Source organism: Gadus macrocephalus, chromosome 20 (assembly GCF_031168955.1).
Source record: "Gadus macrocephalus chromosome 20, ASM3116895v1".
In the NCBI taxonomy this organism is placed as follows: Eukaryota; Metazoa; Chordata; class Actinopteri; order Gadiformes; family Gadidae; genus Gadus; species Gadus macrocephalus.
Window position 1 is genome coordinate 21,162,659 of NC_082401.1, and position 23,947 is coordinate 21,186,605.

The 23,947-nt window shown below is 42.8% G+C and overlaps 1 protein-coding gene across 5 annotated transcripts; it reads left to right on the plus strand.

Moving 5' to 3' along the window:
• The first annotated feature begins 471 nt into the window (after nucleotides 1-471).
• On the plus strand, nucleotides 472-22,834 carry ikzf2 (IKAROS family zinc finger 2). 5 transcript variants are annotated; one of them, XR_009523355.1, is made up of 10 exons: nucleotides 1,031-1,810; nucleotides 2,053-2,108; nucleotides 3,584-3,630; nucleotides 7,800-7,916; nucleotides 10,587-10,766; nucleotides 12,989-13,156; nucleotides 17,325-17,462; nucleotides 17,845-17,976; nucleotides 19,007-20,644; nucleotides 20,679-22,834. XR_009523355.1 is itself a non-coding variant. In XM_060039677.1 (9 exons), exons 3-9 carry the CDS (start codon nucleotides 3,597-3,599, stop codon nucleotides 19,903-19,905), a joined length of 1,668 nt encoding a protein of 555 aa, XP_059895660.1. In that variant the 5' UTR covers nucleotides 472-1,019; nucleotides 2,053-2,108; nucleotides 3,584-3,596; the 3' UTR covers nucleotides 19,906-22,834. The 5 variants fall into 5 exon arrangements, 4 of the variants coding, with proteins under 4 accessions (XP_059895660.1, XP_059895662.1, XP_059895661.1 ...); XM_060039677.1 differs by lacking the exon at nucleotides 1,031-1,810 and adding an exon at nucleotides 472-1,019 and having other exon boundaries at nucleotides 19,007-22,834; XM_060039678.1 differs by having other exon boundaries at nucleotides 1,031-1,849; nucleotides 19,007-22,834.
• Nucleotides 22,835-23,947: the final 1,113 nt, after the last annotated feature.

Here is a 23,947-nt window from a genome sequence, read left to right on the forward strand (position 1 = left end):
CTAAATTTTTTGAGGTTAATTAGTCTCTCGTGATATTTTTTATTTGCCCATCGTAATTGTATTTTTAATAAATCAAGGCAATTACACACTAAAGTTTTAGGAGCAGAGGGTGTTGTGGTTGGTGAAAATGTTATATTTTTAAGAAGATTGTTCTAATAGAGCAAAGCAGTGGATGATTACATGAGTGAATGAGTTAGCCTATTAATTATATTAATATTTGTTTCAAAATTGAGCGAGTAGACCTTACTATAACAGTCAGTTTGGCCTTCAGGCAGCAATGTCCATTACGTATCGTAGGAGGGCGCCATAGTACAAAGAAACTTGAATTTGAACGTTTGCTGAACTTCAAAATGTATGGACGGTAATGACAAAGGATTAGCCTATACGATTGCTGTTATCGTTAAGGTTTATCATACCCTTTAAAAAATAATTAGCAACGATTATAAATAGATATTATTTGACATATTAAGTATATAATGTAGACCTAAAATGTCCATATGATACTTGCTTAGACTATTTTATCCAACACTCAAACAATCGGTTGAATTTTTGGTCGAATTAAACAAAGTAGGACTGCGACATCTCCTTAACCCCAAAGATTAATTCGTGCACGTTTCCAAACCCTCCATGCAGTTTTTAATCCGCGCTCATTAGTCTACACTGTAACCTAATCGATGTGTCGAGCAGAGGGCTGATGTGCGGCGGCTTGTCTCTAGTCCACACAGATCTTCTTCTCTTGTCAGACAAGTTCCCAGAATAGAAACTCGGGGTGGCTGGTCTTGTCTGCCCTGCTTTTGGCGCTGCTTCGAAGATGGAGGAAGTAACCGGTGACGGATTGACCAACTGTTGCTGCTGCTGCTGCTGCTGCCGCTGCTGTGGTAACAACTCCAGCCCTGAGGTCTGGCGTGTTGTAATATAATAAGTCTAGCCTGCTCCAGACCAGACGTATGTTTTCAGTCAACAGCAAGTTCGCCAAGAAATCTTAGCAGATGGATTTCTATAAACTCCTCCGTTTGAAGGTAAATAACTGAAGGGATGCATCATGTGCATACACGCAAAAATGTGTCGCTAAATGCATAAAATAAATGATCGCCTAGTCGCTGATGATGTAGCCTATACTATACGGTCTAATCGGTGAGGTAAGCCATCGGTCATCAGCTGACTTTTAAAAGACGGGCGGTGGGCACATGTCTTCAGCGAGGAAGACAGGTGCTTCTCACGCCGATTCATGGCAGAGTGGCCGGACATGCAGTCTGGACTGCGGTGATCGGAAAAACCTGTTGAACGTCTGCGGCACCGGTCAGCTTATTGTGTTGCTGTTGTTTTTAACTAAAATAAGCCATTAACACTGCAGATGTAACCACGTGTGTGAGTGTTTCAATAACTCAACGATGAACTACTGATGCTCCCCCCCCCCAGTGCCTGTATGGTGTCAGGGCTCCAGACGTGACGCCTAATTTAGCCACGTTGAATCGTTTACTTAACCTACCTTCAAACCTGCCTACCCACCGGTTTCCCAATGCTTCAGTCGTCAAAATTGCCCTGGCAGCTCCCTACCTCCGCTGAGGCTAATTCCTTAGGAACCGGTGGATCCAGTTTGATCCATCCCTCTTTCTTTTGACGATTCCTTTTTAGTATTTTTTTTTTCCTGACCTGTTGAGTATACCTTGTAGACGAGAAAATAGAGACGAGATTCGTAGGCCTGCTCTTTTAACAATCAACAATATGAAACGCTGAGATTAAAACCAACACTTTGGATTAGAGGTTGTAGGGTTCTGTGCTTGGATCGGTTGGCGGGTACGCGAAGGAGGTAACAAAGCAGAGAGAGGCCTGTAGTAACTTTTATGAGGTTAGAGAGCCTACCTCTTCCTAGACCTTAAGTGACTGACGTTTTGGTGGTATTGTTGAGCATTGGTTTTTTTTTACTACCGCCGTCCTAGATAAATCAACTAATTTCTTCATATTTTGACAGTATTCGAGATTTTGCTGAAATATATATATTTATATTATATATATATATATTTAAAGGTCTACTCTGTTTTTTTTTTTAAGGAAGTGGGCTGTGCTTGAATATCAGTAACCACGTCCTCGGGGAGACACTCATAAAGGTATTTTATGTTTTACTTTCTGTCTGCCTTTTTCGTTTTTAGTTCACAATATATCTATCTATCTGTATACTTATCTATCTATATATGTGTGTGTGTGTGTGTGTGTATATATATATATATATGTATATATGTGTGTATATATATATATATATATATATATATATATATGTATAAGGATGTATATAAGGATGTATGTATATGTACATTTATGATTTAAAAAAAGGCCATTACAATCAGTAGAAAACAAAATCACATCAAATCATACAACACACTGTCAATAGATTATTGCTGTATTGCTTGCAAAATGTGTCTCAACACAGATTAATCTATACTTGTGTATGAGATTTGGTTATTCACTGATATTTAGATTAATGAAAATTGCATTGATCTCAAAGTGTTTTAATGCACTAAAACATTATACAGTGCATATATATATATATTTTATATTATATTTGTTTTCTTTCTTTCATTTTGCTCTTACATTACACTTGCATGCTTGGTTAAATTGACAGCTCAGTATGAGGAGGCATCAAATGGCATTTGTAAGTGGGCCTGTGAAGCACCTTTGAAACGTTCACTGTAATAATGGCTATGAATTCTTGTATGGTGGTTATATATGCTTATCCAAAATTTTGGAAAAGATGATAGTAGCATTTAAAGAAGAGACAATTGGCTTCTTAATTGGCTATCATCTATCTCTATTATTTATTTTTCTTTATTTGATTTTATCATAAAATGGTCGCATGGGCTTTATATATATTTTGTGCTGTAGTGCCACACTCTTAAAAGATGACTGATAGCCATCCATGCATATCAATGTATTGTTAAATGTCTGCCTAATTATTGAAAGCCACCCCCCTCAATTGTTACATATTATATCTGACCTCTTGAACGGAATGTATTTTATTAATACATAATCGTTAAGATTCTCATAAACAGAATTTGGCCAGCTTAAAAAGAAAGGGAATATGGGTTTACAAGTAACAGTAATTTAAATAGAACATAGTTGTCACTTCTCCAATATATCAAACCCCTGTAAGTAAAAACCAATCAACAGCAGTTCGGTGTTCCTCATAAGCATGACTATCATTAATAATCATAAGCATTACTCATTTCTAATGTTATGATGTTTTCTTGAAAGTATTATATCTACAAAGTGCAAACATAACTTCAACATTTCAACGCTCGTCCTTGTGATATTTATTTAAATAAAAATAGGTAAAGTAAGAAGGCAAGGCAACTTTATTTATGTAGCCCATTTCATACACGAGGCAGACTCATAGTGAGCAGTAAGTTACTTGCTATTCATGCGCAACTCATTATAAAACTCTCAATTAGTTCTTCAAAGTTCAAGTTCAGAAAAGCTTTATTAAAAAAATGTAACTCTCAAGGGGGAGAAGGGCCATTGGGTGCTATCTGGGTGAGCGTTCTATATTTATTAATTGTATTTATTTATTCATGTTTTATCTCTGCAGCGCTTCAATAGCAATGGAACCAGAGGTCCCTGTTGCTTACAGTGCAAGTAAGCCCTGTTATCTTTAATATCTTATGCCACATTCTCTGCTTCCTCTATGCTAAAATATATCAAAATAGTGCATGCACATCTTTTCTCAAATCAATTATCCCAAAAAACAAAACATGCATGTATGCATGTATGTATGTATGTATGTATGTATGTATGTATGTATGTATGTATGTATGTATGTATGTATGCATGTATGCATGTACAGTATGTTGTGGGGAAAAAGTACTATTTTCATGTACAAGACAAACCCTAAATGTACATTTATAAACATAGAAACAGAACTAGACAAGACAGGACAGGGGTTCAGCAATAGCAATGATAACATTATTCTCTTGAATATATTCCCTTTATTCATCCGATGATGGCGATCCGAATACATACATGCCTATTCGAATGCACAAGAAGTAAAACACAGTTGAAGGGATTTCCCCCCCCCCCAGGGCCGGCTCCTGTTGAACTATAGTTGTAGCGCCCGCTGGGTTAGCGTCCTGCTGTATCATGAAAAAGCACTGCTGGAGCTTCATGCTGTCTAGCGCTCTGCCCTTCTGCTGATTTCCTTTACGAGCCGTTGTCTCTGTGTTTTGGTCTCTTCGCCTCTTTGCATCTCGACTGCATCACCTACAGCCCCTCTTTGTAACTTTCCCTGCGTGCGTTAACTTTGTTTTAAATGTATGTGAAGTACGAAATGAAAACCTTCCGCCACGACTCAATCGACTCAGGGTGACCTGCCCTCCGTTTGAAATTGGTCTGTAGCGACCAATAGCGATACAATACAATGAGAGGACGTGATATTCTGACTAAAGTTATTTAGAGCTGAAACCCATTTCCTTTTTGACTAGTGTGACAAATGAAAGGTATATCGCTGTTAGGTGACATGGTGGCTACTTGTTTCATAGTTGTTAGGTTTGTTTTAGTCACTATTGTGTCGACAACGTCAGTCACCGTCTTTCCTGTGCTAACTCTGCACATGATAGGTAGAGCTAGTGTTATAAATGACATAGTTTTGCATGAATGCAGGTTGACCGTTTCCGGTCTTCTGAATGTCCAATACTGCGAAGTTTTATGTCATAGTTAAGAAAACAAATGCTTTGGGAGGGTGTCTCTCATTCTCTCTGAGAGCAGCGCATCTGAGGTTGCAATGAAAATAAGCATGTTACAAAAAGGGTTTTATTTGTTCATTTTAGTACCTTCTGACAAGTTTTATGTAGCACTGCCAACATTGCATTATCGACAATTATGAATGAGTGAAAACAGTTTTCAATTAATGAAGATAATTTTATTTAAAAAAAGTTATCAAGGTATTCTGTTAATGTTGTATTGCTTTTACCAAAAGTAAGTCTGAAGTAAGCTTACTATCATTTTATAATGCTTTTACACAGAGCAGCAAAATATTATTTTTTGTAAATTATAAGGTGCAACATCATTAATTAAGCTTATAAATAAAACTATTGCATTAACAAAGGCATATTGAAGTCGTTTTCCTTAGATCAACTAAATGATTCACAGTTTCAGAAATATATGTACTCAGTGCTTGGTGCTAGTACTTTCCTTCTCACCACTGGTCACACACACACAGACACACACACACACACACACACACACACACACACACACACACACACACACACACACACACACACACACACAGACACAGAGCAATTGACACAGATATCCAGCCCCAAACATAAATGATTAAACATCTCTAACTGGTTAATGTCCATTATGTGTTCCTGAAAACCTTCTGGGTGCAACAAGGATAAAGCTTTGTGTGTGTGTGTGTGTTTCCGTGCTTTTGAGCATTCTTACATGGATGTGTCTTAGTGAGTTGTTTTGGTGTGACTTAAGGCAGCGAGTGAGTTGGACAGGAAAAACCAGATCCAGGACTGTGCAGATCCATAAAACCATAACCTGTCCTCCTGTACCCCTCACGCACACAAAGGGAAACAAACCAGTCACACATTGAGCTCTAATCTCTACACAAATGGGAGTCAACAAATAACATGCCTTCTGTATAGTATGTGTTTGTGTGTGTGCGCTTTTCTGTGTGTTTTCACAAATTAATGCAAATATGTGTTAGGGTGCTTCTATGCATTCAGACTAAGCTGTTTTTCTGTCTGCATGCCCTACACCCACCAAACACAGGAAAAAATGTAACTGTATACTGATAGGCTACTCATTGATTGGATACGTGTGTGGGTGTGTGTTGTCTCATTTTATAGCCTTTCGTGGACTTAAGGTTATACAGTGTTTATTTATGTATTTATTTAGTTATTCTTAACATAGAGGGACAAACGCTTGACATTGTAACTCCAGTAGGCCTACCAATTACCAGAATGTGTGGGACTGCCAATTCAACATGCACTCCGACTTTATACAGCCATCTATTGCTATCAATAACGTATCATTAATAATTAGCTCAATCATGTTAGAGTAATAAACCTGCATTTCTAAATGAGTAAACATGATATCCTAATTATGTCATTATCATCAGAGGCAATCAATTAACTAAAACGTTTTGTAACCCACATGCCGGTAAGCTCCTAATCTCCATCTACACAAATGCTTACATTTATCCTCAAGAAATACACGATAAACTCATTCTATTAAAGTATTTTCTTATGACGGATCAGGATGTTTTTGAAATTGTAAGCGCACTCGTGTAGTGATAAAACTACATAAACTCATGTTTTCATCAACTAATCCCATTGCGGTCTTAAAACGTCTATCAAGGGTAAATCAGTAAATAGACCATCTTTAAGGTGTGATAGAACAACCGTCTCGGCTGATGGGGCTGCTGTCAACTTGCACTCTACAGTAATGGAAAATCCCTCATGACAAATCTGGGACACTCCTGTCTACCGGACGGCAGTGCCAACTGATCGGCGTTCGGTCACCTGAGATTTTCCTCTAACCTCCGACAACGTGTAACCAGAGCCGCAAGGGCCACGGGATTCTTTCATGGACCACGTCTCCCAGCATGCATCACTCAGCAGAGCAGGGGAACAGTTTCTGAAGAAGAAGCTGTCACATTAAAGGGGAACATTGGAACATAGGCCAGACAGTCCTTATATCATTTTGATCCACCTCGTGCAGTTCTGAAGCGCGACGTTTTCTAATTTATTGCCAAAAAAATGAATAATTGTGACCACGTATATCAATAAAAAATGCTAGATTTGATGCTGCTATGTATACATTCTCCTTTGTAAGTCTAAATTATTTCAATGATTTAGCCACGATGCTGCATCCTTTAGGAACTAAATACACAGTTATTAGGTTCCTAAGGGATCCAACACCCCGGCCTGGGAGGTGAGAAGCGCGTTCCACCGTCTCCTCCGTCTCCTCCGTATTGTTCCGTTGACCCCGTTGAGGGGTGTGTAACGGGATAACGGGATTGGGTTTGTCGAGCCCTTTAGAGTGGACGCATGTGAGGCTGGACGTATGCTTTCCACCGCCTTTTAGCCGGCTACTCACTGGAGGAGGAGGAGGAGGAGGAGGAGGTGGCAATCTGATCCTGGGGGTGAGGGACATCGTAGGGATCCCGTGGCGTAGTTGACTATCTGAGAGCTGCCTGACCAGCGACCATGACCTCCCTATCGGATCCCTATCATGGGACTGCTCGGGTCGGCTCCAGAGGGAGAGGGCGACCTGCGGAAGGGAGTTTGAATTGTAAAAGAAAAGCACTGCTAGTGTGTGTGTGTGTGTGTGTGTGTGTGTGTGTGTGTGTGTGTGTGTGTGTGTGTGTGTGTGTGTGTGTGTGTGTGTGTGTGTGTGTGTGTGTGTGTGTGTGTGTGCGCGCGCGTGTGTTTGTGCATATGCATGTGTGTGAAGAGAGAATAAACGATATGGACGGATACTAGGTATGAAAGGAGTTTGATTTGTAATAGAGAAGCACTGCTAGTATGTGTTTGTGTAGGTGTGTATGTGTCTGTGTCTATGTCGGTGTGTGTTGTCGTGTGTGTGTGTGTGTGTGTGTGTGCATATGCATGTGTGTGAAGAGAGAAAAAAAGGATATGGAAGGAAACTAGGTATGGATAAAGAAAGCAAGAAAGAGAGAAAGAGAGAGATACTTTGTATGTTTTCTATGTACTTGTGACGTCCAGTGTAGTGCAATGCGTTGACGATCTGTGTTCCCGGTGCTCTCTGTGCCCCTGCCATCCGTCTCCCAGGTAACGGCCAGTGCTCTCCCAGGAAGGAGAACTCGAGAATGCTGGTGGACCTGTCGTCAAGCAGCAGCAGCACACCCAACGGAAAGGAAACACCCCAGGGTCCTAAGTCCCCCGGGGGTAAGCACTCAATACAAGCACCTTTTTGATTTGAATGCGAAGGGATATGCAGACAGACACTCCAGTCAGGACCGGTATGTAGACGTAGTCACATGGACACACTTAGACGGACACACACACTGTACATATGTGATGTCTATGTACACACGCAATCATTAACATACCACTACAGAGCCACATACTTTAAGATACAGTGATTCATAACGCACCCACACATATGAATATAAATATCTATAACAACTAATAGTTTGACATTTATTTCAGAGAAAAAACTGTAAACTGTTTTCTATGATTGTTATGCAGCCCGCCTTTCAAGCACTTTGTCCAAGCAGGGTACTTATTATCGAAGCATGTGTCGTCTGTTTTTCCTCCCTTGGTAAAGTTGTACTGAACACGAGCACATATGTATATCGAGTGAGGCCGGTGGTTTTCAGTGTTGTGGCAACCATTCGGTTCAGCCCGGTCTGACCATGCTCCGAATGGTATCGCTCTAGGAGGAGAAAGAGATGCAAAGGGGGGGGGGGGGGGGGGGGGGGAGGAAAGGAAGCGCAAGGACAATCAGATCCGCTCCCGTGTTGCCAGGAGACAGCTTTCAAAGACGGCTCAATTGCTATTGCTGTGTCGTTATCAGGAGAGGTCCTTTTGGTGCAACTCCCCCACCACCCAACCCCGCCACAGAGACGCGCAGAAAAAGATGAGCTGTGTTGAAGAAATGGTCGGTCTGTGTCATCTGTGGGAGAGTCAGGATATATTTTTTAAAGTAACAGAACCACCGTTTTTTGAACAGAATTAAGTCTCTACAGCCGTCAGGGGCGGAGGCCTAAGGTGCAAGGATCCCCAGCTCTCCAGCTGAGAGGTAACCAGCTTGGGGTCACCACCAAAGTGCTATGAGGCTTCACCTCAAATGAACCATGTGTTTACAGTTCTTAATGATAGTCCCCCTATGATGGAAAAGCTCCGAAGCGTCTCTACCACTTGTAAAATACGCCGTGTGTTGTGTTTGTGTCCACCACGGAGGATAGGTGTGTGTGCTTTCGATAGGATTTCTTCTTCGAGAATACTTTCACACAAATCCTGTCCACACCTTGTGTGCAGGACGCACTCCTGTCGCCACCCGTGCACGCACACACATGCCTGTTCTCTCCTTTCTTTTTCTATGGCTCCTCCCCCGCCACCACTCGTCTAGCCGGTCTCTTACCCTCACCACACTCCGGGGGGGGGGGGGGGGGGGGGAACCCACAGGGCCACAATCACCTGTCACCCGTGCTGCGACACTCCCCACCTCGAAGGACTCACCACTAGGAACCTGACCAGCCTGTTTCTCTCCCTCCCATTGTCTGTCGCTCCATCTGTCGGGCCTTCCGTCGTGTCTCTCCTCGGGATCGACCGATATGGATTTTTGGGATTTTGGGGGATTTTTTAGGGCCGATACCGATACCGATTTTTTTTCATCAGCCTTAACCGATATGTCGATGCCGATATTTCTTGAGCCGATATTTGGAGCCGATACTACCCTGGAAATCCAGAGTTCTCGCACGAGCATAATTTGAATTTGCTCAGGGAGTCACTCTGGGAACGAGCAATAGACTTGTGTATATTCTAGGCCTCCCCTGGCCCAGAACATTAATCAATCACATCGATGTATCAATATAGGTGGGCCAAAAGCGTTGCTGTTTTACCGACCGGATAAGGCAAGAGTCTTATCTATTGGTTAGCTCCACTGGTCTGGATACGTCACCCCTTGTATTCTTCTGATTGGTCGTAGTGTTATCCAATGGGTGTTATCCAGGGATATTTTCAAATGCATGCTTGCTGCCGCCCCCCGAGTTGGGCCATTTTCATTACGCCAAACCCTAAAGCTTTCTAGTTGTGGGTCTGGATTTCGTGTGTGTGTGTGTGTGTGTGTGTGTGTGTGTGTGTGTGTGTGTGTGTGTGTGTGTGTGTGTGTGTGTGTGTGTGTGTGTGTGTGTGTGTGTGTGTGTGTGTGTGTGTGTGTGTGTGTGTGCATGTTTGTTTCTTCTTGTCCGTTCTACCTGACATTTGCCCGTGTGTGTGTGTGTGGGAGCAAACCTGTCTGTGTGTATGAGTATTTGTGTGTGTGTGTGTGTGTGCGTGTGCGGTGTGTTTGCGTGTGTGTTTTTGCATGGTGTTGGTGTACCCTTCGTTCTTGGTTTTGGCGAGTTCATGGGCTATTCTGGACCAGTTGCATCTCAAAATAATATGCTACTACCATTGCTATCAATACTGATATTACTATCGGTTTACTTTCTACAGTCAGCACTGCTATTGCTTTCTTTCCTTACGTCAGTACTGCTATTGCTGTCTTTCCCACTATCAGTACTGCTATTTCATTCTTTCCCTGCTACTGCCTTTTGTTTAGCCCTCAATTTTAAAACGGAAAATAACATGATCAGCGTCATTTATTATTAATGTTTTTTTGGGATATATTGACACAGTCGTTCTAGGGGTAATATGAGGAACAGGGACAATCCATGAAATTGTGCCAGAATCAACAGAGCTATTGGTAGCCCAATGTTTTATTGGGAATCGAGATGTCTATGGTCTCACCACAAATACCTTTTTAGTGGTGGTGGTAAAGCCACCTTCTATCCAATACTTTATCCGACTCACCCATCAGTTTTCGTTTTTCCATTTTTCCGTCTCCTACAGAACCTGCAATTAAACAGGAGCAGGAGGAGGAGACGGTAGATGGAGACGGTCAGAGAAGCCCGGATCCGGAGGGGGCGGTTCCAACGGAGGACAGAGAAACAGGTTCAGAGGAGGTCACGACGGCCAGCCCTAACAACCTAGAAGAAGGACTGGATAGGACTGCTGATCAGCTACTTAATGGTATGGGATTCTGATTAGCACTATACTATGTTTAGAGTCTTAGTGAACAGCTGGAATTAGGAGAATATGAGCTAAAAAAAAAGAGTGTTTTGGGCCAGGTGTTATAGGAAGGAGAGGGCGTGTTATCCCTATGGTTACGACCGACGTCATTTTTGTGAAACTTTTGGAGTACCATCGTTGTTTATAGCCCTATTTCGGAAGCAAGTTTCAACATAAACGGCTGGCTAGTTGTAGCTCCACACATCCACACACACTTCGCCGGTGTCATGCCAAATTTGTACCGCGTCGTCCGTTGCCGGGCAGGTTTCAAAAAACATTCGCGCTCATGTTGCCAAAGACGAAATAACATAATACAGTTTACGGATCGCTAGATAACACTTGTTTTTACTTTATATTTGTATTGTATTCAATTGTTTAATCAAATTTAGCTAGTAAACTGAGTGTTTAAAGCGGGTTTCAAAAAACATTCGCGCTCATGTTGCCAAAGACGAAATAACATAATACAGAAAACGGATCGCTAGATAACACTTGTTTTTACTTTATATTTGTATTGTATTTAATTGTTTAATCAAATTTAGCAAGTAAACTGAGTGTTTAAAGCAGGTCAAGGACGAAATAGCACAATACAGATAACGGATCGCTAGATAGAAGGTTCGCGAATGTCCGTGAACCTTTCACGTCATTCGACGCGATCGTCTGTTGCCAGGCAACGGACGACGCGATCCTCTGTTGCCAGGCAGGTTTGGAATGGATTACGTATGGATGACGCGCCCGGTACAAATTTGGCAGCCGGTACAAATTTGGCATGACACCGCCGTTGTCCCTTGGTCATGACGTGCCTACGTCACGAAAAGAACACTACCTCTGTTCGGATCACGTTGGAATGTTGACAACGTGGAGTTGGTTTACGGAGACTGGCTCTATTTACTTTTACTTATTATTTCTCTGACAATCTTAGTTCACAGTACCGGTGCAAAAATGGCAAGATTACTATGTCAAAGATCATATAAGACATATAACCATGATTCAAACAAAACAAAAAAATATTAGGTAATCATTAGCCCTCTAAAGAGGAATATCAATGTTTACATAGGTAAAAAAAATAATATATTTTGCATAAAAAAATCGAGTTATATATGTGTATATATTTAAATATATTATATATTTTGGACTCTTGTGTTCTTGTGTAATTCTTTCTCTTCCTTAATTTCTACTGCTGTCCTGTACTTACTGCTGTGACACACACTTCCTTATGCGATACTTAGTTGCTACAAGGAATCGACTTTATAATTGAATACCTGCAAAATTATTAATCTATTTTTGGCAGTGGGGTGGAGTGCAATAATTATCCGGGGAAAAAGCCCAAAAAAAACCTTCAAGGAATCCCCCGTAACCTGTTCCCTGACTCCACCTCAACCGAGACTGTTCCAGTTGTCATGGCGTTAGCAGCGTATTTCTTGTTATCTAGTGGCGGAAGATCGCGATGCAACGATACAACAGTTGGACAAAAGCAGTGTTTTTTTTCTTAAAACAAAACAAAACAGTTCCCTGGATACAGAAGTGACCATGTAGGGAATGGATTGAAAAACAAAATCTAAATAAGAATTAGTATAATCAAGATCTTTGTGTGTTAAATGGTAGAGCTAATTCATGAGTCCAGTGAAAGGAGATGGCCACGTCAAAGGTGTCCGTGTTCCGGAACTTTCACTGAAATTCCAAACTGAGGACTATATGATATCACATTGCGGTTCGACATCCATATCAATAACAATTCTGACCTTCATTTGAACAAAATGTTCCAGCTTAGTGAACAATCAGCAACGTCTTAGAAAATACTCTCTAATTGAATCAGTCAAACTAGTTCACATTCATGATTGAACTCAATTCTAATATCCTCCTTCAAACAACTATCCAACAGCAGTCTTACATAACCTATGTTTCACCTTTCATGCCACGTTATTTCCGCCCATTTTGGCACCAATCACAATCCCTGCGATCCCTCTTCTGTGTTCCTTCTCAAGGTTATTTCCTTGATATATAGCGGCGTTTTCCCCCTGCTCTCGTCGATGCCATTCGGGATGTTGTACTGTAAAACGTGGCCCTCGAAGCCCTTTGAGACTGCAACAGTGATCAAGGTCTAAACACAAATCCAACGGACTTGACCTGAATTACCTTTGACCGATTGTTGGGCCCTTGTCCCCCCCCCCCCCCCTTCCCTGCAGGGGACAGGCCCTTCCAGTGCAGCCAGTGTGGCGTGTCCTTCACCCAGAAGGGTAACCTGCTGCGCCACATCAAGCTCCACACAGGCGAGAAGCCCTTCAAGTGCCCCTTCTGCAGCTACGCCTGCCGCCGTCGCGACGCCCTCACCGGACACCTGCGAACACACGCAGGTGAATCTCACTGATTATGCCCCCGAAATCACAACGCACACCGTTTTTATCTTTTTGGGGCCATTTATCTCAAAATCATCTATAATATTAGTCTGAACAATTAGGCCAGCCTCCCGCCGACCTCTAGTTCAAAACCCGAGGCTACTGCCAACCCCACTCAAGAAATAATAATGTCCTTTATTTATATTGCACATGGCTGATGTCCATTGGCGAATCCATTTCTCTGATATATAATATAACAAGGCCACACATACAAGTAAAATAAATATTAGTGAAAAGGTTTTTCTTCCCTTCAATGTTTTCCTTTATTAGACCTATCATAGATTCATTTACGTATCACTCTCTCCTAAGCTACCTTTCTCAACTATTCAGACTTAATAAAGAAGTTAATAATTTGAAAAATCGATATTAATAAAGAAATATTTTTCTTGTATGCACTAAAATGAAAAAGGTCCGTTAGAGTCTACGGTTGGAAATCTTTGCTATGGAAGCGTCCATAGCAAAAGTCTGCAAATCATTGCATCAGTCTGCGATTCCGAAATAATGGATCGCAGGAGGTGGCTATCAACCAATCAGAATCGAATATTCAACCAAGCCGTGTAATAACTAAATATATCAGACTCCAAACATAAACTACCTTGCAAGCATGTCGCTTTGTTCCAACACGTGATCCCAAGACACTTTGTCTTACAGATTAGATAAATAGTTGTCTGCAGCACGGACCACAGGCAAAAAAAAGTGGGTGTGTGTGGTGAGTGTGGCTGCTGCTGTTTCCGCTCACATCATCCCCCGAACATCAGCGAGATGGGCCCCCCCTCTTCACTGGTAACCTTTGAGATCTGGGTTAGACGATTACATCCTTCCTGCCCAAAAAATGTCATTTTTTTCCTTGTGGGCCAGGTTCTTGTACATTGCTGTTATTTGTGTACCTGTGCCGTGTGAAGGCAGGCATGGTGTTCGCCTCGTGCCCACTGCATCCGTCCGTTGACTGATCCCCATTGACTTTGAATGGGAACGGACGCGCAATGCATTGTGGATCAGTGCGCTGAAGGCTCCGTCAAAAAGTTGAAAAATGTTCAACTTTTTCGGCAGCGACGGATCTGTCACCCAATCAGATCACGTATGCAAATTTAAGCACTGTGACACTACTCGCGTCACTACTACTACTAAGCGTCTTAGAGTACCATATTAAGCGCTATATAAATTTCATTTATTATTATTATTATTATTATTACTCGGGCTCTGACGACCCTGGAAAGCTCCCCCATCCGTCAGCCATGCCTTCTGAGTCCTTTGACTGACGGTGCAGTGGGCACGATGCGCCCTCTGCCCCACATCGAGTAGAACCCTTACTGAGATCCTGGTAGTCATATCATCCGGGACGTTGTTCATCACAATGTTGCGACAGAAAGCTTTGTTGGTCGCTTTCCCTGGTATTATTATATTATTATTCCCTATATTATTATTATTATTATTATTACTAGTAGTAGTAGTAGTTGAAGTAGTATTATTAGTATTACTAGTATTCTGACAAATGCACTAATTGTAAGTTGCTTTGGCTAAAAGCCTCTTCTAAATGCCGTAAATGTAAATGTCTGAATGTAGTAGTATTATTATTATCATATTAAATTAAATTAAAACAACTTTATTCTTCTATTCTGAATTGTGCTAACTTGGTACAAAGTTACAGTGAGCTCAAGAGAGAGAGAGAGACAACATACATAAGTTAAAGGGTCCACTGGTTTAAATAAGCAAAGTGAGTGATAAACAACCAAATTACAATCGTCCATCATGGTTGTCACATACACGTTGCTTATGAGTGTTTCTCAAACCATTTCCCCAGGTATACACCTGTGTAAAATGACAGGGGATCAGTCCACCGACATTGGCTACCAGGACAATAGTGCTTTAGATAGGACTGTCTGCGGTGAAAGGATTACTCATCGCGTAGTGGCGAGACAGACACTGGCTCCCACTTACATTAGTCAAATGCAGACCAGTAGAGTCAGCAGCACTGTTCATCTACATGATTAAGAATAGCTACTGAAAGTAATTCCTAGACCGTCATCTAATATCTGCATACAGTGAAGGCTTGAGGTGTGTGTGTGTGTGTGTGTGTGTGTGTGTGTGTGTGTGTGTGTGTGTGTGTGTGTGTGCGTGCGCGTGCGCGTGCGTGCGTGCGTGTGCCGCATTCATACTGCAAATTAAGTATTGATGCGGTCAGAGTCGTGTGTTTACACGAGTATTTGACAATGGCTTCCAAACAATCACAATCAAGGACCGGAACTATCCGTTTTAAAATATCTGTTGAATTAGAAATGCCCAATATTAAAGTTTTCCATCACTTTGTGCTAGTGTTTTGGTGTATGTTGCGTGTAAGTTTCACTGCACTGCAGTTTGAACTTGCCATATCTATCTACATACTAGTCTTACCTTTACCATGCGGTTGTATCAGTTTCCCACGAACATTTTTGAGGACAGCTTTAGTATTGCAGCATGAAACCGATACCTGGGCTGTTGGTGTCATAACAGTAATCTCAATGGCAATGTACTATCAATAACCATGCTAAACATGATGGAAAGTTGTACTGTAACAGCCATGCAAAATGCAGCAGCTAACCACATTGTAGAAACAGTGAAACCATCTCAGTCTATGTCTTTGCTTGTTCATACTGCTAGTAAGTTGGGCGATGGCCCCGACATTTGTATTATTTGCTTATCCGTTGTCAGTCTGGGGTCACAGGATGTCAAACCACTGGCATATACCATAGCTTCACACCTCCATGGGGAAAGAGGAAAAAAAGTGGGCTGAAGGAATACACAAAATGACATGCACTGTATTCACTACATTGAGTGTGGGTCGCATTTTATCTACACTATTGCCATGTGGGCAATCGTGGGTTAGGTGTTAGATTGTCATGAAACCTGTCTCTTTGAGACTGTCCCTGAGACTTAGTGCTGAATAATTACATTGGTATTGAAGAGAAAGCCGGGGTAGTCATGAACAATATAAAAAGATTATCCTGATGTTATAAAATGAGGAATGCTTGGACACACACTGCATTTCTAATTTCCTCCATCTACCTCAGATGGTAGTCGCTTGTGTGATCCTGTGCAGACTTGTATATTGCTGTATTTCTTAATGTGTGTGTGTCTGTGTGCATGCTTGTGTGTATGTGTGTGTGTGTACGTGAGTGTGTTTATGCAGGCATACAGGCTATGTGGTCGTGCGGTCGGTCATGTGTGCGTGGGAACACGTGCAAATGTTTGCTCCCAAGTCGCTAAGCTGCAAGGTGCAAAAACGGTTGCGCAGCTCTCACCACGAACCGGAGTCCACTCAGGCCTCCCAGGGGTGTTGGCGGTGGGCTATGTGTCAGTGGGATGACCGCCTACGAAGGGCCCAACGCCGTACAGTCTGTAGCGCATTGGTGTGCGGTCCTGAGAGGCGCTCAGAATGTCACTGCTGTGGTTTTGAGAAAATGACACTTGAGCACGAGACAACTTTGCTTCCTTTCCGGCCAGTAGCTCCCGAAAGCGTGAGCACCACTTTCTTTTTCTCTTTCACGTCGTTGAAGTTGTGCGTCTCTTCAAGCACGTTGTGAGGGAGATCTGGGGTTCATTTGTTCTCATGAGAATTCTAAAGGCAGGGTTTTGAAACGCAGGCCTACCCTCCATCCTTCACCACCGAGCTTCTCGAGTATCAACCTTTCTTTACTTTGTGACCTTTTAGTGTTCTGAAGTGGTCTGGTTTCACTTGAGACACTCAACTAACAGCTGTAGGTGTTGGCTGTTTGTTCCAGAGACTGATGCTCAATGTGTGTGATCTTGTGTGTACACACACCCAGACAGGCCTGTGTGTGTGTGTGTGTGTGTGTGTGTGTGTGTGTGTGTGTGTGTGTTTGTGTTTGTGCGTAGGGGTGCATGTGAATGAACGTGGCCCACACATTCTGGGATCCGACCGACAGCAGTGGAACACCCGTGATGTCATCGGCCTTGATCTCATTTCGTAGTAGCCTAGTAACTCGATGGCCACGTCTACTACGCAACCTTTTAGCGATGACTGTGGCGTGGAACGCGGGTGTGAATTCAGGACACGGCCCACTCTTTGCGCCGGCGGAACGGAGTTAATCAGCTCTCTCTCCGTTTGATGTCGGCTTTTGTATTTCAGTCGGCAAACCGCACAAGTGCAACTATTGTGGGCGGAGCTACAAACAGCGGACCTCGCTGGAGGAGCATAAGGAGCGTTGCCACAGTTTCCTACAGAGTGTTGGCATGGATCGCTCCGTCAACACTGGCTCTTACCCAGGTACTGGCTGTGTGTTTAAAAGCAATAGGCTGTGGTCAAATGGTGGACGAGCTCCATATAGATTTTTTTCTCTTGTCGATTCCATTGCTTTGTGGTTTTAGGTTGTTTACATTCATTTTTTATGTCTATTCAAGATTTTTTTATCAAATTATAATCCCGGTCGATATTGATGTCTGTTAATAGTTTCTTAATTAAAGTAAGACTGGCATATGGCTTCCTCGTATGATACCAACTCAGTATGTTGTGCATTGCACATTAGTGTTTTGTCAGTCACTAACGCCTCAATCTGATATTTTTGATCATTTTAGCCACTTTTCAAATTGTGTCCCCCCCCCCCCCCCCCTTCCTCCACCCACCCATCCGCCCACTGCCGCCCCCACAGGTGAGGTCTCTAAAGAGCCCCGGGTCCTAGGAGAGCAGGGCTCCAGGGCCCTCTTCCACCGGCCCCCTGTCATCGAGAGACTCCAGAACTCTGTGGGCAAACGGAAGAGCACCAACCCCCAGAAATTTGTGGGTGAGTGCGTTAATGGTTTCCAGCCGCTCACTACTACAGCTTGTTTTGCTTGCTCTGGGGGGCTATTTTGTTTTTTGTGTATGTGTGTGTGTGTGTGTGTGTGTGTATAGTATCCTTAAATGTGTAAACTTTTGGATCATCGCAGCGGTCACTGTTGGTTTAAAAGTGTTTTCTTAATCTTTCGTTCAAATCCATTTGGTGAAAAAACTATTCATTGTGGAAAATAAATCAGTCTGACTTTAAAGCAAAGTGACTGAATGACTTAAACCCAAGTTTCCCTTCCGTCTCTTCCACGTCTGCCATTTCATTCTACACTGCTGTAGTAAAGTGGTGATGGCGGTGTGTGTGAATGCATGCAGGAACAGGGCATTTTCTTGACCTGCAAACCAAATTTACCCACGGGTATGAATAAAGCAACCTTGAACCTTGCATGTTACACTGCTTAAAGGTATAGTGTGATTTAAATAGTGACACTTTATAGTTAACATCTAGAGCCTCTTGTTCCCATGTAGCTGTGAACATTTGTATTTTGGTCTGGTGGGGTCGTTTCTATCTACGTGCATTTGGGGTATTTCATTGTGCTGTCGTGCCCATTAGGGTTTACATGTGACATTATTAGATATAGGGATTAGATCTAGCACGACTGCAGCCGGATGACAGAAAGGCGAGGAAATGTTTTTTGTTTTTTCACTCTTGTGGTTTGGTACACCTGTAACTTTGACATTGCTCTTATCGAGAGAGCAGTTCACCGCTTCCCTGTTGTTGAGGGGTTAAGCAGAGCTTTTTTTCGCTGGATGGGACTTTCCGCATCATTAAACTTGAAAACACTGTCTTGAATTGTAAAAAAAGAAGTTTGAAAAACAAGCAGCTCGGAAATGTCACCGAGATTTGCCTCATTGTGCATTTTGAGTATCTCTTCTTCATCTGGATTGTTTGTTTCTTCAGTCTTCTACCATGTCTCATCTAAACCACCGCTAAGGTGGCTTCTTAACATCATGGGTTTGACTCTTTATCTTTGATCCCACAACAGGTGAGAAGTCGATGCGCTTCACATACCCCGAGCAGGCTTATGAGCTCGGGCTGAAGTACGAGAAAGAGGCGGAGGCTATGCAGGCTCACATGATGGACCAGGTCATCAACAACGCCATCTCCTACCTTGGGACCGACTCGCTCCGGCCCATCGTCCAACACCCGGGGCTCCCCATCTCCATGGCCGACATGGGGCCCATGGGCAACCCCCTGTACCACCACGTGCTGCCCATGCCGCACCCCCGCCTCGAGAGGCCCGTTGGCCGCAACTCCATGCCGCTGCTCCCCACCCAGCCCCCGCTGCCCCCTCTCTTCGGAGGGCACCCCTCCTCCAACGGCCAGGGCCCCTTCCTCAGGCACGGCAAGCACCAGCACCAGCAGGTCCTCCGGCTGGCCCGGGACAAGTCCCCCAGCAACGGAAGCGGGATGGACTCGGACTCCGCACGCAGCAGTCCTCAGGAGAGAACCGGTGTCCACGGCAACAACTACAACAACGGCGGCGGCGGCGGCGGCGGCGGCGGCAACAACCCTCCTTCGAGTGCCGGCGCGCACGCCAGCCCGTCTAGGACGCACACGGGCGAGCACGCGCACGAGGTCACGCGGGTCGCAGCGGCGGGAGGCGGGGCCGGCGGCGGGGCGCCCGAGCTGCGCCGGGCGGCGGAGAGGGCGGCGCCGAGCGGGGAAGACGTGCGAGTGTTTGGCCGCGAGGGCCGGGAGATCCGGGCGTTTCAGTGCGAGAACTGCAACGTGCTCTTCCTGGACCACGTGATGTACACCATCCACATGGGTTGCCACGGCTACCGGGACCCGCTGGAGTGCAACATCTGCGGCCACCGCAGCAAGGACCGCTACGAGTTCTCCTCCCACATTGTGCGCGGTGAGCACACCTTCCAGCAGTAGGGCCACAGAAACAGGGCGAAGAAGAGATAAAGGAAGAAGAAGAAGAAGAAGAAGAAGACTCTGGTCCTCCAGGAGTCCACAGATGGGAGCACCAAAGGTGAATTGAAGAACGATCACTGTACTCTATTTTTAAGCTACTTATCATATATGAAGGTATGGGCCAAAGACTTATTTTCTTTATTTGGTGACATCAAATAAGATTTTTCTGAAAAAGTAAACTGTTAACTGAGCAGCTAAACTAGTATTTTGTGAAGTGATCCACAAATACATCTTACTTTAATATTTATCTCTTTTTTTTTTTTACTGCACTTGACTCTTGGCCATTAACGTAAAGGGCATGCATCAGTTGCTCATCAACATATGGATAGCCTAAAGTATGTCAAAAATCTGTTATCTGCAAATCCACTTCAATCAAGTCGATTTCTCTGCCTCATTATGTGGATCATTAAGTGAAAAGGGTACACAAGTGAATGGTCTGCTCATATACTGACAACTTCTGATTAAAACATCGATACAAAAAACAACAACATACAAACAACAACACGGAATTCCTGTTTGAGGCAGTTAACCAAAGGCTTGATATCCTTGTGATGCACATCCATCGCTGTGTCTGAATCCCAAACAGCTGAATTGAACCCGTGCTTCTGGGCTTTTTGCCCTGTGGCTTAGAAGAGGCACAGGGCCAAACCCAGAAGTACGGAATCGAACCCGCGCCTCTCGTCTTTTGGCCTGTGGCAGGGTAGAGGCACATTGCGCAATCGTCCATCTTGAAGTTCAGTTTGAACCTGCTCAACAGTACAGCCCACACACTCCCAGTTTCATAGACACATGCACAAACAAACATTAACCCACCACACACACACACTTTTCAATGCCACCATATCGCCCATGGTGGAATATGACCTCAGAATAAGAAACGGGTTGTTTTCACAAACCGAAATGCTACCTTACAATCTCCAGCCATCTCTCAGTTCTGTGGGAGATCAAACCAAAATTGAACTATGCTAAGCCCTTCACCACGGAGGCTCAGGATAGGTTTACATAGGTTTTGTACTTAACAGAAAACTGTATTTAAATGTCACCTCAAGGACCAGAACTTGAAGGAACAAACGAAAGCGGAAAATGGATGCATTTACCCCCCCTCCACACACACACACACACACACACACACACACACACACACACACACACACACACACACACACACACACACACACACACACACACACACACACACACCACCACCTCTGTCCCCACACTCAACAAGGATGCAGGCTTGTCTGCCATTCCATTGTTGCACTTTATGCCCAACCACTGCGGCAGCCAGCCGCGGTGGGGTTGAGTAAAGATAGCCCTCATTGGGTCTTATTGGGCCTCCGCAGGCCGAGACAGACCCGGCCCCCCGCCGCAGACCCCAGTCCCAGCTCTATCGTCGTCCCGGGCAAACAAGAACAACAGAAGACACTTGCGCTGTGTAATTAGGGTGCGGTTAACGTTCGATCGGCAGAAGGTACACGCGTGCTGTATCCTGTGTAGGCTTTCGGCCCGCAAACCTCGCAAAACAGTTGATCGGGTCAAGTTTGAAAGAAGTCGGGCGTCGCGTCTGATGCCTTTTAACACACGTGATCAAATAAGGCAGCTGTTTAAAGTTTTAGGATATCTTATTTGTTTGCTTTGTTTACATATTGTCCAGTCTGTCTTTCGTTCAAAGAGTGGCCAGGTAATGCACATCTTTCGCCGGTGATGGATAAGGCATTGGCGTATATTAATGCCCCCCGCAACCAGGCTGGGAGTATTTACATTCCTTTAATGCATTATGATTAGCATGATATCATACACTCTTCTTGACCATATTTGTTTTAACCATTTATTTATATTAAAATCTCTTTAACATGATTGGTGTTTGGAGGAAACCAATTGAGTATTGACGATACGATTGACTATGGCGTGAATTATTGACGAAGGTCAGATGTTATGACAAATTAATTAATCATGGAAAAACATCAAATATTGTTGATTAGGTGGAAATCATTTAACATTTATCATTTCGATATTTAAAGGGGACCAATTCTCTGGAACATGTAACATTTCCAGTTGGAGGCTAGTTATATACAAGTTATAGCCATTTGCTATACACAGTAACAACTCTTTACCTTATGAAGCTAAGTGAACAAAATAAATCTTTATCTGATGAGGAGCTTACTTGAAACGAAAACATCATTATTATTCTACAAATTTGTGGACCATTTTTATATATTGTACATACATTTTTTAATCTATTTGTGTTGAATGCCTATTTTCCTCAGAAAAAATACATATTTTTGTGACATATCTGGATTTTTTTGTCATTTTAATTGACAAAAATGCCAGGAGGCGAAGGTATACAAAATCGAATTTCTGGTTATACAAATATTTACTATTACACATAGACCTTGTGTTTTCTGAATGTTTGATCATATCTCATGATGAATTTGTTCTAATGGGAGGGTTCTCAGGTATTTGCAAAGGGAAGTTTGTTCGTATTTTTCCAATGTGTAATTATGAATGTTGTAATGTTTTTTGTTGTTTGCAATCTCTTTGACCTAGTCTGGTCTAAATTATGTAGAAATGGATTAATTTTTATTTTAAGTACTGCCAACAACCCTCAAAAGTCATGAAGATACTTGGCTGTGAATAATGCAATGTACATTTTAAAGGCAATGAGCCGACTACTATTCACATACTGGAATCGTTATTTATGGTGTAGGATATGAAGTTTGAACAATGAAACTCTTGCACATGATCTGAGTGTCGTCCTACAAATGTGTCCGGTTTTGTTTCTTTTACTGCAAACTGATGCATTGTTTTGGTTGTATGACCAAAACCATGTTGTAAACCATGCCATTGTCAAAATCATTTAAATAAAATTATACAGTTTTTCTTTAAGTAATTCCAGTAGTTTTGATTACTTTTTGGCAATCTTCTATCTTATAACACCTTCTAATCATCCTTTCAATCTTGACACAAAAAACTAAACGAAAGCAATGTTGTATATAGGAATTTGTATGCAAATCCCAATTGTAATTTCATACTACGGATTGGAAAAACCTGCGTTGGCGGCCTAGGGTTTCTTGTCATGATCCGATTTGACCTATGCATGATTCAAGATGGTGGTCTGCTCCATCCTCTTATAAAGATACTGCACGTTATTTAAACAAACACTCCTAACCCCATATAAATTGGCCTGTTCTACACTATCCCTATGATTAGATGATAGGGATATTGAAGCCTGTTGTGCTGAATGACAACGCCATCATGGCTATATACGTACGTTGGTACTGAGAGCTGAACGCGCTGCATATAAAGAAACCACATGCTAATAGACAAAACAAAAGCAAATTAAGAAATCATGTTCAACAATCCAGACATAACGCATTACAGAAATTTGTTGCAATTACATTGTGTTCATTACTTTTTAAGTGTCCCTGGAAACACAATGTCATTTGGTGTAATTGCAGCGCTTTTCTTAGTAAGTATTGTGTCTTTGTTGTGTTGTGTTGTCTGAATTTGAAATGTGTTTCCTAATTCTACGCATCCATTGTCAAATTGATTTCTTTATCTGTTTTGTCTAGGTTTATGTGTTTTCTTAAGTTGCAGCGTCTTAAGCCCTCAGGGTCAAGGTATATATCTTGTTCGGCTAACTGCAAAACGTTTATTGATGTTTATTGAAGTAGATGTTTATTGAAGTAGATGTATACTGGCTGTAAAGCAGACTTCAGTTAGCAATCGTAGAAGACATGATAATGTAATAGCAATACTAGTGGTTTGCTTCAATCACAATAACAACATATATTTTGAATTGTGTAGCTCCAAATTCGATAAGGTAATGTAGGCAACTGCCTAAGGTTTCCAAAAAAATGTATGCAGCTCCAATGACATTGAAAAGAACAAACAAGTTCTAACCTATCCTGGTTACTGCGAAACACAGGCAGCACTAAGAGACTTAAATCTATCAATGCTGGCCCTGCTCCAGATCTCCTCGTGTTATTGCTAGCGCCAACTG